Genomic DNA, 12,051 nt, shown 5'->3' on the forward strand with positions numbered 1-12,051 from the left:
GTGTTTGAATGTTTGTATCTTTTGGCATATATTCTATGAATTATTATAATTGCAGAAAAGATCTGAGCGTGCAAAGACATGCATATCATAATTTGCTCTAAGCTGTTTGGTTTGCTGGCAAGCCAAGGTACTCTCTTTCCACTGCAGATTTGTCATTAAAGAGAATTGAGAACTTTTTTGTGTAATTCTGGGTCTTCCAACTGCCGGTGTACGTTAACAAGTTGTGCACTGAAATGACTGCTCAGGAAAAGTAATGTTGTGATGGAAAGATTGATAAGCTGTGATGAGGCACAAACTCAAACACACACTCGATTGGATAGTGCAATGGCTGCCCTCCAAAGAGCTGCAGCCCTTGTGCTGTCCATGTTTTCACGAACCCAATCACTGCTCTTAGCCAGGTTAGAACAGAAAAACACGAAGGATGATTGTGAGCTGTGTAAATTTGACACATTGCTGCATTACCTATTAATCAAGTAAAATATATTTTTTTTATTGTCCCTTTATGGTGCCTCCAACATTCTGGTGCATCAGACAAGGCAATATACACAATAACGTGTGCTAATAGAGGTGCCTAAAATGCAGTGTATGTTATGAAGTGCTGATCTAGGTGACCTGATGATTCATTGTGAAGAGCTTCATGCCTTGAAGTAGTGCACAACCCAAAGTAAGGCCAGCCCTCAAGGGCTCTGACTTTTTTTGTGAAGACGAGCTGGTTTCTGCCGCTTCTCTCTTTCTCTCTACTCCACTCACTCTCCTCAACTCACTTGGGTCCTGCCTGTTGAAACTCAGCCTGTTGTGCTTGGCCGTCCTCCCAGCCTGTGTGACCGCTGCAGCCCCTATTAACAGTTCTGCTCCATTGCAGGTACTGTGCTCTCTCTCTCTCTCTCATATACACACACATGCACGTATATATGCAGCCTTCTCTGTCAATCACCTTCACACCCGCAGCTCCTGAGATGACTAAGGCAATCGGTGACTTCTTGGCTCTTGTGATTCTCAGGAGTATCAGCACACACATAATGTTTTGTTATGGTTATTCTATTAAATTAGCTGTTTTCTGGACTATTGCAAGTAATCAGCTTCACAATATATCATGATTAGGTGTGTTGCCGTTAACATGGAAATTTTACAGTATCACTATATTAAGCACACAAATGGGTAGAGAGCATTAAAGGGAAATGTAAAATATAACCTAACACATTTTAGCTAGCATCATCATTAAGCAGTATATTTCTTTCACTTTTGAACATAAAAACTAAACAGTGTGAAAACTTTTTGAAGAGATTTTAATTGATGAAAGTGCAAAGCACATTATGGGGGGAACCCAAATCTGAAGAACTGAAATATCGCAACACCAGAACCAAAAAAGCAACAGCAGAGTTGAAAGATTGCAACAGCAGAACCGAAAACACAACAGCAAAATCAGAAACACATCAGTAGTAATTAGGGATGTCACGAAAACTGATACTTTGGAAACAAATTGGTACCAACATTCTTAAAACATGATGGTACTTGTTGTTCTGGAGTAGCATTGGTACCATTAGTAATGAAGATACCAAGGTTGCAATTCTTCTGGAACTGAAGGGGACAACAAATAAGCATAAGTGTTTGTCAGTCCACAAGTGGTAAAGAAGAAGAATGCCTACAAGCACATGGGAAAATCTACAGAAGATGGCCACAAGTTTACCTCCGCCCCAACTCGATGAGAGGAAAGATGGTAAGAGTCAAATATGGAAATACGTTGCATTCGAGGTGGATGACAACAAACATATAACATATTGATGCTCTGAAGCCAGTGTGCAACCGATGCTATCGTTCATTTCAAACAAAGCGAGGAAACACCTGGAATTTGGCGAAGCACCTGAAAGACGATCCTATATTATGTTTGTTTGAGGCAGCTGGCATTGTGGCACTGAAACCAGCTGACTTTATGCTCCATGTAATGTTTGCTATAACCATTTATTTCTTAACGATGCTAACTCATTGTAATGTTATAAACTACCTCCTAATTGGCCACCATGCATCGCCATTCAGCCCTGTCAGCGAAATGTAGCCAAATGTTACTAATCATTTTTCAAATGTTAATGGTTTTAATAAATCTTATTGGCCTGCCACCATATCACTGAATTTAAACTAATGCTTGCATTCAGAGTATAAGGGGTGTGTGTGTGTGTGTGTGTGTGTGTGTGTGTGTGTGTGTGTGTGTGTGTGTGTGTGTTTAGTAGTGCTTCTATGAGATGATGCACTTTAAGGATCACTCAAATTTGATGCAAAAATTTGTACTTTAACAGGAATGTAGTACAATATGGAGGTGAAAGCAGTGGTCTGTTTATTTAAATGTGAAAGTGCAATAAAAATATGTTGTCCCTAAAATCAATGAATAATCATGAAAAATAATCCTGATCTCAATATTGATCAAAATAATCGTGATTATCATTTTGGCCGTAATCGTGCAGCCCTTCACTGCTTCCCTCGACAAAAAAACAATAGGATTTTCACATAGGCTTTTGGATTATTGCAAAAAAAAAAAAAAAAAAAAGCTTCGTGATCAACACAAGTTTACAATACTAACACGTTTTGTCCATCAAGATAATTTTCACAAATTAACACAACTTTTGACATTTGAAGCCTAAATACAGTCACTAGAAATAAAAAGCTAACCGTATGCTATAGACGAACTACACCACAGTCGCTCACCTTCAACGTCACCATCACCAAGCTTCCGAGAACTTTTCCAAATTTGATTTAAAACATTTTCCATGATATGGATTTACTCTGTGAATGAATCTTCATCCACGTTTTTTTGGGATTTGTGCACAACAAACTTGAACCAGTTTATCTACAAAGTTTTTTCCTGTTCAGCTTGATGTCATTTAATGTCCCCGACAACGTCTGTACTCCCATTTAGAAACTTATTGTCATGATTCCCCAAGTTCTGGTGCATGCAGCGCGCTCTGAAACCCGAAGCGAAGCTCGCAGCACAAGTGCTAAAATGCTAACTCGTTTCCGGGTTTTGACATACAAAATGACGTCATCCCTGCACCACTCTAGGAAGCGCTTGACTTGATATGCAGTGGAATTTTCTATGAGTGGAGGACGAACTTTAAACGTCAATATCACAGTCAATATTCATCTAATGGTTGGCAGCCAAAATCGTAATCGAGATCAATATTCGATTAATTGTGCAGCCCTAATTCTTGGTGAACACCACATGCATGTTAGTCAGGGAGATTATGGAAATGCAAAGCTAGAGGATGTTTTAAAGAAAGATGAAGTATTGGCCCAAATCTTGTGCTTCATTTTATCAGCGTTCACATGATGTTATTTTAGATAAGCTGTCAGCTTTGCATGGCCTTGATATGAGTATATGAAAACTTACCTAGTTTCCTAGAAGGAAGGCAGTTATTAAGAAGCAAAAATTAATCTCCTGCTTGTTATAACACGAGTAACTTAGCATTAAATCATTTTTGTTAGGCTAACGAGATAACAGACTGAAAAAATTCCCTCGTTATTTTCCCTAGTGTCGGCAGCAAGCTGATGTTCAATAATGAACTGCCCTTTCTGTTTTTAGTTAATTGTGATGCGTTTCTGATTTAGCTGTTACATCTTTAGTTTTGCTGTTGTGTCTCTGATCTTGTTGCTGTTTTTATTGTATTTTTTTTATTGTATTGTTTTATTAATGTGTTTTGAAGTTAAGCATGCCTCAATGTGAAAATCAAAAAGCAAATAAGACATTTTTAGAATCCCTACCATGTTAAATTGTGCTTCACAAAGGAGCCGCTGTGGTGCAAAAATGTGAGCATGTTGACATTTTACTTGAAAATTCTGCACTGATGAAAAGTAAAGATGGTGTGAGCGATAGGGGTAAAGGAGTCTAAATCGGCATGAATTTTAACATTAGAATCTTTAACATTAGCATCTTTCCAAAATATATGTGTGATCTCTCTTGAGGGAGACAGACAGTTTTCATCGTGGTCACCAGACTTCATTTTTCTACCATTAGACTAACATTATTATCACAAGAAGGGTGAAAGCACTTCAAGGGTTGTTTTAATGAATGGCAAAAAGTCTTTTAAATATGGAGGAATAATAATCTGCTTAAAGGTAACTGACTTATTCTTCTAAATTCCTGGTCAGAAAAAGGTATATGGGTCCTTAAATGTCAATGTAAATGGAATTCATTACTCATTTTTTTCACTCATTTAAAAAGCACCCAGTAGTTCAGTGGATTACTCATGCTTCTAAAAGTAGCTCTGAGCAACATGTTGAAATGATAACATCATGATGCACTTTTCTAAGTATCATCATCAGGTGTTTGTGCTTTTTATAATGTAACTCACAGTAACAAGTAACTGACTGGACATTAAGAATTAATTTTCTACCAATTTTTCATTTTTGCATTATTTATTCTGCATATTTTCTTCATAAAATACTTTTTTTTTTTTTTTGGATAAATTATGAACAAAAATCACTGCATTCAGATTGTGTAGTACTGTCTTCACAGTATGATTGATAGATATATCAAATGTTTAGACACACACCTTCTTTATTTTATTTACCCCCCCCCCCCCCCCCCCCCATGCATTTTAGAATAATAGACATGGACAAAATGCTGGATTAACACAAATGGAACTATGGGAATTATGTTGTGATTTAAAAATAAAAAAAAAACAAAATAAATCAGAATAATTTAATATTTTAGCATCTTCAAAGTAAACACCCCTTTTGCCGAGAATTTTCAGAAATGTACTCTTGGTATTTTCTCAACCGATTTCTTGAGGAAGCCCCCTGAGATGCTTTCTAAACAGTATTAAAGAGTTCCCTCCTATGCTGGGCACTTATTGGCTGCTTTTCGGAATCTTTCGCTCAGAGTCATCCATTTAAAAAAAAATTTTTTGTAAATAAAATGTTAGTTTTCTAATGAAAGAAATTAATATGTTGGCACAGTTATATTTTTGTCTACAACAAAACATTTAATCATACACCTTCAGATCAAAAGGTTTTTAGGATCATGAGAAACATTTCAGTCAAGTGTCTCCAAACATTTCATCTTAAGAGTTGACCAGTAGTGTATATCTGATCAAAGATAATGCAACCAAGCCATATGTCATTGGGGAGGATTGATTGGGAAACCTTGAGGGGGATGTTTTGGGAGAAATGGTCTGTGAGTAATGTTTGCACGTTGGACCTTCCAAGCTAATTAATGACCTTCCAAGCTAATTAAAGGTGGAATGTGTGTAGGCCGTTCAGTATGTGAGAGAGATCACATTTAATTCCTACTAACTAATGGTGTAACAACTGCTAATTGGCCAAATTGGTGCTGCAACTTTGGTGTTCTGAAATAAAGGTTTACCACCTTTAAAGAAAACTACTAAACTAACTATGAGCAAACAAGAGTGGACAAATCAGTACCTCAAGCAGATTTCATGTCAAGGCTAGTAGTTTTAAAAAAATAAAATAAATAAAAATTATTCATAGTTGCCCAGCAGAGAGGTAGATTCAACAACCACAGAAGGAAAATAAACCCCACTTCATATAGACTTTGACCAAAGCACCTCAATACTACAGCTTCCAAATCTTACTGCCTGCTGCACTACACACATCGGTCGAGGTGCGATCTTGCTGAAAGACGATCTTTTGAGAATCAGGAATATGTGGAAACTGAGCAAAATAATCCAGTGCAAGGCATTCACATAACTACTATACTACCACAACCTCACCTCATGGTTAAATTTATTGGTTTGAGCCAGACAGCTGAACCATTCACCAACGACTTGGTGAGTTTTTGTTTGTGCTACATTAAGGAGATCGAGGAGAAGATTAGGATGATGTCGACACAGTTGCCCATCCCTGTGAATTCATATACTTGTTCACTTTCCTTAGTCTGTATTATTGTACTTAACTAATTCACTAGCCACTACATGTAATACCTTGTCAGTTAGCCTAGTCAGTTAGGTTTCCTTGCAACCAACACATGGGACTGGGCAAGCACACTAGAGTTTCCACTTGCCTAATGGACTAGCTAATGAATCTATGATTTGTCCATCTCTGAATAAATAATAGCTACAATAGTAACATATTGGTCAAAGATATTCAAAGGCTTACCAAGATTTTCAGCGTGCACTTTATTACAGTGCACACTTCAGTATCCTAACACTGCTTCTGTGTTGCATTATGGAGACTGCTGCCTCATTTTTACATAATCGTTGGGCTGCAGAAATAAAAACCATCCCGTTCAGAAGGCAATGTAAGGACAGCTGTTGTTTTCAGCCAAGTTTGAGAGCAACATTGTATTCCTTCAGGGCAGAGACAATAGCATAATTGTCTTTAGACAAGTGGAAAAGTTGACAAACATGGCTGACACAACTGTTACTCCAACTACAGAATATAGAATATACAGAATTCAATCAAAAGCTGAAAACTGTCATGCCATGTCTTCTTGCTCTGAGCTTATCTGCATTCAGCACTGAGTTGGGACTGGGACAGAGGTGTTCGCATGGCCAGCGGTCTGATTTTATATGACTGTCGTTTCTCCTCAGAAGTGTGATACCTCTGTTTGACGGGGACAGATACAGATCCTGCAGAATTTTTGAGCATGGCATGTGTCAGTCATTTTCTGGCTGCACTATGGTCATTTTGCCGATGTTAACCTGATATTATTGCTCACTGCCATTCATTCTTTTATACAGACGGACTGTCAATGGGGCTTTTTTCTTTCTAAAGCAGTGCGTAGGCGCAGAAGAAAAGCTCATGGAGGAGCTACAGGAATCCATTGTCATTAAAATGCTGCCTTCAACTCCGCTATTCCTCCAGGACGTCCTTGATGCTTTCGCCTTACTTCCCAATCTCATAAAAAAATGCCAGTGCACATACAAATTATCCCACTGCAGTTAGTCACCATCGCCTACATCACTAATGTGCAAGAGTGAGAAAGAGGAAATGGTGGAAATTACTTCTGACCTTATGCCCCTCTAGTTAACTTGCAGAACCTGGCAAAAATAAAGATTACTCAATTAGTGGGGAGTTGTCTGTTGTCTTAGTAAAGAGCTCAGCAGTGAGAATAGACAGCCAAATTGTGCATGAAGAAGTACTGCATCAACAAGAGTGATGGATAAACAGTTTAAACCCAAAAAATGAACTCACCTTGAGTCCTCTGTATGTGGCCCTGAGTTGACTGAGCATGTGGGGATCATCAGAGAGAGGGAGGTAGTGGAGAATTGAAGGGCGCTTTTTTTCCCCTAGACCATATTTGCTCCTTCCTGATTCCTTTATCCCTTTGTTTATCACTGTTCTTAGTAATAGTGGACGGAGCTTTATCTTTTCTAGCATACTCTTGATTAAATGCTATAATACCCACCTTAATCTAGAGTAGTAATAATATTTATTTAATAATAATAATAATAATAATTATTATTATTATTATTATTATTATTATTATTATTAGCGGAGTCTTGAACAGTGACCTTTATTTATGTGAAAGAGGCCTGTAGGTCCTTTTGATGTTGTCCTTGGCTCTTTTGTGACTTGCTGGATGTGTAGTTGTTTAGTAATGTATAATTTCTTCTTGTTGTTCTTCTTCTTCTTCTAATAAACAATGATTTAGGCAGTGGTCCAAAAAAAGAAAATAATATAAATAATTATAAAATCATTAATGAAATAATATAAATAATAAAATGAGTTCCCTCTCACATTGCAGTAAGAGAAGCTTTACCTCGAAGTGGGCATTGTGTGATGGCATTCTGTCTTGCGCGCACACATGTATGCTTACACGCACATGACCCCAGCTTATTCATGGCTTTGTCTGCAGGCCATGCAATAAGCTACCAGGTCAGAGGAGAGCTGGAGATTGGTTTTCTCTGACTTCACTTCCACACACACCCACACACTCCTACTCGCAGCGACCACCTGGTCCTGTGCTTTTTCTTTGTCTGGAATGGAGATAAACAGTTGCTTGTCCACCTAGCTTCTCCAGAGATCTGAGCAAAAGGGAGAAGAGAGACCTTGAGAAATTTTGGTACAATTATAGATTGATAACATGCTCCCAGTGATCAAATGTCAGAGTTAATTAAAGGGGGATGGGTGGGTAGAGGGGTCATAAAAGGAAACACTTGGGACACTAAACAGATGCCTCTAGTGGTCTGTTTCTCTCTTTCATACACTCTGCATACTTAACAACCCAGCTGGCACAGTTGTAGAGTGGAATTGATGTAGCTGTTTTGGAAGGAAGCATATGGGCTAAAAAAAAAAAGTGCATTCAGTAGACACGTACATGTGCACAGACACCAAACATGCCCACTAGCAGTGGCGTGATTTAGATAGTGTTATGGATCAAATGAAAATAATATGTGCAGATAAAGATTTGTTTCCCCAAAATTTGCCCAGCACTTCCTCTTTTAATGTTGTAAAGCTCTTTTGTGTACTTCAAATGCTGCTTGTAATGGTAACTGATCTCAACTTTACAGCTATTTTATTTATTTTTCGGGAGATGATTATTGGTATTGGGTAACACAGTGGTACCGCGAGTAGCCTTGCCGCATTGCTGGGTTCTCCCCCACCTCACGGTTTGACATGGTGAGTGTTCTGGGATGCTTTTCTGCTCACCATGCATGTAAAGAGTGATTATTTGAGTTACTATAGATTTTCTGTCAGTTTAATCCAGCCTGGTCGTTCTCCTCTGACCTCTCTCAACAACAAGGCTTTTCTGCCTACAAAACAGCTGCTCATTAGATCAGCAGTTTCTGAAATACTCAAACCATCATATCTGGCACCAACAAGCATGCCACAGTCAAAGCCACGAAGATCACGTATGATTCCCTGTTCCGAAGTTTGATCTGAACATTAACTGAAGCTCTTGACCTGTAGCTACATGATTTTATGCACTCTGTTGATGCCACATGATTTGCTGATAATTGCATAAATGAGTAGGTGTACAGGTGGTAATGATATACCATGATAAAGAAATCTGATTTCTTTAGCCAATTTTATTAATCTGAAAGCATGCATCTTTTTTATTATTTGTAAAAAAAAAAAAAAAAAAAAAAAAAGTAATGGATAAGGGACATCTTGTTAGAGAAGGCTCCAGCAGTGACCCTGACCAAATAATTTAATCCAGTGTGGAAAATTGTTTAATGGCCTTTTCTTTGAAAATACGAAGTGGAATATAAAGTTGAAAGTGTGATGCCTGATAAATCAAAACCCTAATAGAGTGTTGTGCTGTGAATTCAATTTTATTTGTATAATTTTAACAATGGACTATAGACTTACAACCATGTATATGAGAATATTCAGATGCATGTATGCATATAAACATCATTTTTGGAATATGGCTGCAACTCTAATATAGACCTTAAATGGAATGTGTAGAAATACAAATGTGGATTTAGATCCTCAGTGAGCAAGAACAGCAGTGGAAAAACTCCCTGAGATGATGGATCATTCTGTGAATTTTCCTTCCAACACACATTTTCTTACACCTGTAGTCATTTCTCTCCGTATGTCTTGACGTTATCAACAGAAACCGTGATTGAATGCAATATGAAATGAAATCCAACTGCAGCTCCAGAGCATGATGCACCCACTTGGACTGTATCTCTGGAACAGGGTGTGTTTGGGTTGGGCTTTACCTGCAACTTTTTTTGCTGTTAATGCATTATGTTCACTTGTGCTTACATCAACATAAATGGAAACTCCAGTGGATGTTGTCATTTGCGGTCTCTCAGTATTGTGCAAATTGAGGACGGGAGTTTTCTTTGCACAACAAGGGCTAGGCTGTTGACCAAATACAGCTTCCCCTTTAAGGAAACACCGACTAATTTCCATCCATGCCAAATGGTTCACAGGGTTGACTAGAGTTCATTCATTCGATGATTGTCATTGAAAATTCCACAATTTGGTGAATACATGTATCGTAACTGAAATTATTAAATTATTTACATTTCCACAGATTAAAAAAAAAAAATTGCAAGGTTTATTCTGTTACTTGTGTCATAATCTGAAATATTTTTGTTTTTAATATCTTTTTCAAAATTGGGTTGGAATATGTGTACTTTTGTCTGATAAGGACTATTATATGCCAGGAAAAAATTCCCATGAAATATTATATTACGCTCTGTCGTAGTGCTGTGTTAATGGAAAATGATAGCCATTTTATTCCAAGCTTTTGTGCTGTTGGTGTATAATTAGCATTGTTTTGCACAAAGCATTCACAGAATTCCATTTGTTGTTGATCTTCAGGCCTCTCTGGAAACCCGGCAGACTTGGAAAAGCGCCACACGGCCTTCGGACGAAACTTCATCCCTCCTAAAAAGCCCAAGACCTTCTTGCAGCTGGTGTGGGAGGCATTGCAGGACGTCACACTCATCATCTTGGAGATAGCTGCCATCATTTCTTTGGGCCTGTCCTTCTACCACCCACAAGGCGATGACAGTTCTGGTGAGAAAGACTGCTACATTTCAGACTTTTCAACAATTGCATTGTACTGAGTTTGGGGACAATTGGATTTGCATTTATTGATTTGGAGGAAGCTTTTATCCAAAGAGATAAGAGGCAGAATCCAATCCAAGCTGTTAAAAGAATCTGACCATAATATAAGAGCCTCTAAGTTTCCAGAAGTTTGAACACTAATAAATGTGAGGAGTACTAATAGAAGTACTAATATTCCTGATTTCTGTGAACATTAGTCACAAAGTTGTCAGTCAAACAACCTTACCATAGAAATGAAAAGAAATAAGGGTCACCAGTAACATTCACAAGTTAGAAATGAGTCTCTATTTATAAATATTTAATTATTTGGGTCTTTTAGGCATTTATTCTCAGAGTTTTAGCTACATTATACTCTACTGCCCCCATTATTTATTTTGGTACTCCACCATGTGCCCCCATCACAGTATTAACGTTCGAATGAACGCAGGATATGCGCATCGGCCATCTTGTGCATATGCGTAGTTAAAAGCAAGAATAAACCCAGCCTAACAAATCACTGTGCAGTATCCTGGGTCTAGTGTGATGATAAAAGTTTAAATGATTCAGTGCTGGTATAATAAATAAAGAGAATTATTTTGTCCATGCCTATACAAACTTGTTGCCACATCTCCTACAGCAGTTCTACATCAGTTTTTGACTTTTGAAAGGTAGGCAGCAGGTCAAATTTGAGTTTTATAAAGCAGTGTACTTTATGCCATCACGATCACTGTGCATTCACAAATACTGCAGTGTCTAAAACGCTTAATGCTGAATGAATTCATGCATGCATGTCCGGTGTGCATGCAGCAGTTCAAATATCTGAATATTATTTGAACAATGCCTTGAAACATTTTCCTGCCCATACCTACTACTGGTAACAATAGAACTAGGGGCTCATTTATTTATTTATTCATTCATTCATCTTTAGTAAGTGCTTTGTCCTGTCAGAGCTGTGGGGGATCTGGAACCTTTCCTGGGAACACTGGGTGTCAGGTGGGAATACACCCTGGATGGGACTCCAAACTACTCCAACATTTGTAAAACAGATGGGATGGAATTCTGAATGCTGAAATGACCAAGCTAAATGCTAGATTGTAGACATTCAGATTTCCTAACTCTGATATATACTAACTACTATATAAGGATTCACCATAAAGCTGGAAAGTATTTCTGTATTCTAAGTAAGTTAGAAATTGTATACAAAACAGTTCACTGTACTGAGGTTCACTAGTTTTAGCTTGTTGGTAACATGAAATTGATTTCAACCCTTGCAAATTTCCAGGAATTAGCATTTATCATAGCAGGGTTTATCGGAGTAGGAGTTGAATACAGTTGATTCCAAGTAATGACTTCTTAGCATAAATATACTCAGTCAGATATTTTTTTGTGATTTTTTTGACAGAGGGATTAACTTGGGACTGTAGCAGAGTATTCCGTTCCAGTAACAGCAATGGGACAAAACTTTAAATAGAGTATATCAGTAGGGGTGAAATGCCATTTTTGAGACAGTAAAAACATTATGTAAAATAAAAAAATGTCAGGTGCAATAATAACTATATAACTAATAATAACATAAACCAAAGTGACACA

General features: G+C 37.7%; 1 protein-coding gene across 6 annotated transcripts in view; it reads left to right on the top strand.

Moving 5' to 3' along the window:
- The window catches only part of atp2b4 (ATPase plasma membrane Ca2+ transporting 4), a 120,443-nt gene that overhangs the window by 53,135 nt on the left and 55,257 nt on the right, over positions 1-12,051 (top strand). For all 6 annotated transcript variants that reach the window (XM_053674228.1, XM_047149487.2, XM_047149488.2 and 3 more), the window contains one exon: positions 10,234-10,431. In XM_053674228.1, coding sequence (XP_053530203.1) covers positions 10,234-10,431 — 198 coding nt within the window. The remainder of the gene's footprint in view (positions 1-10,233; positions 10,432-12,051) is intronic.

This window comes from Ictalurus punctatus, chromosome 21 (genome assembly GCF_001660625.3).
Source record: "Ictalurus punctatus breed USDA103 chromosome 21, Coco_2.0, whole genome shotgun sequence".
Lineage (NCBI taxonomy): Eukaryota > Metazoa > Chordata > Actinopteri > Siluriformes > Ictaluridae > Ictalurus > Ictalurus punctatus.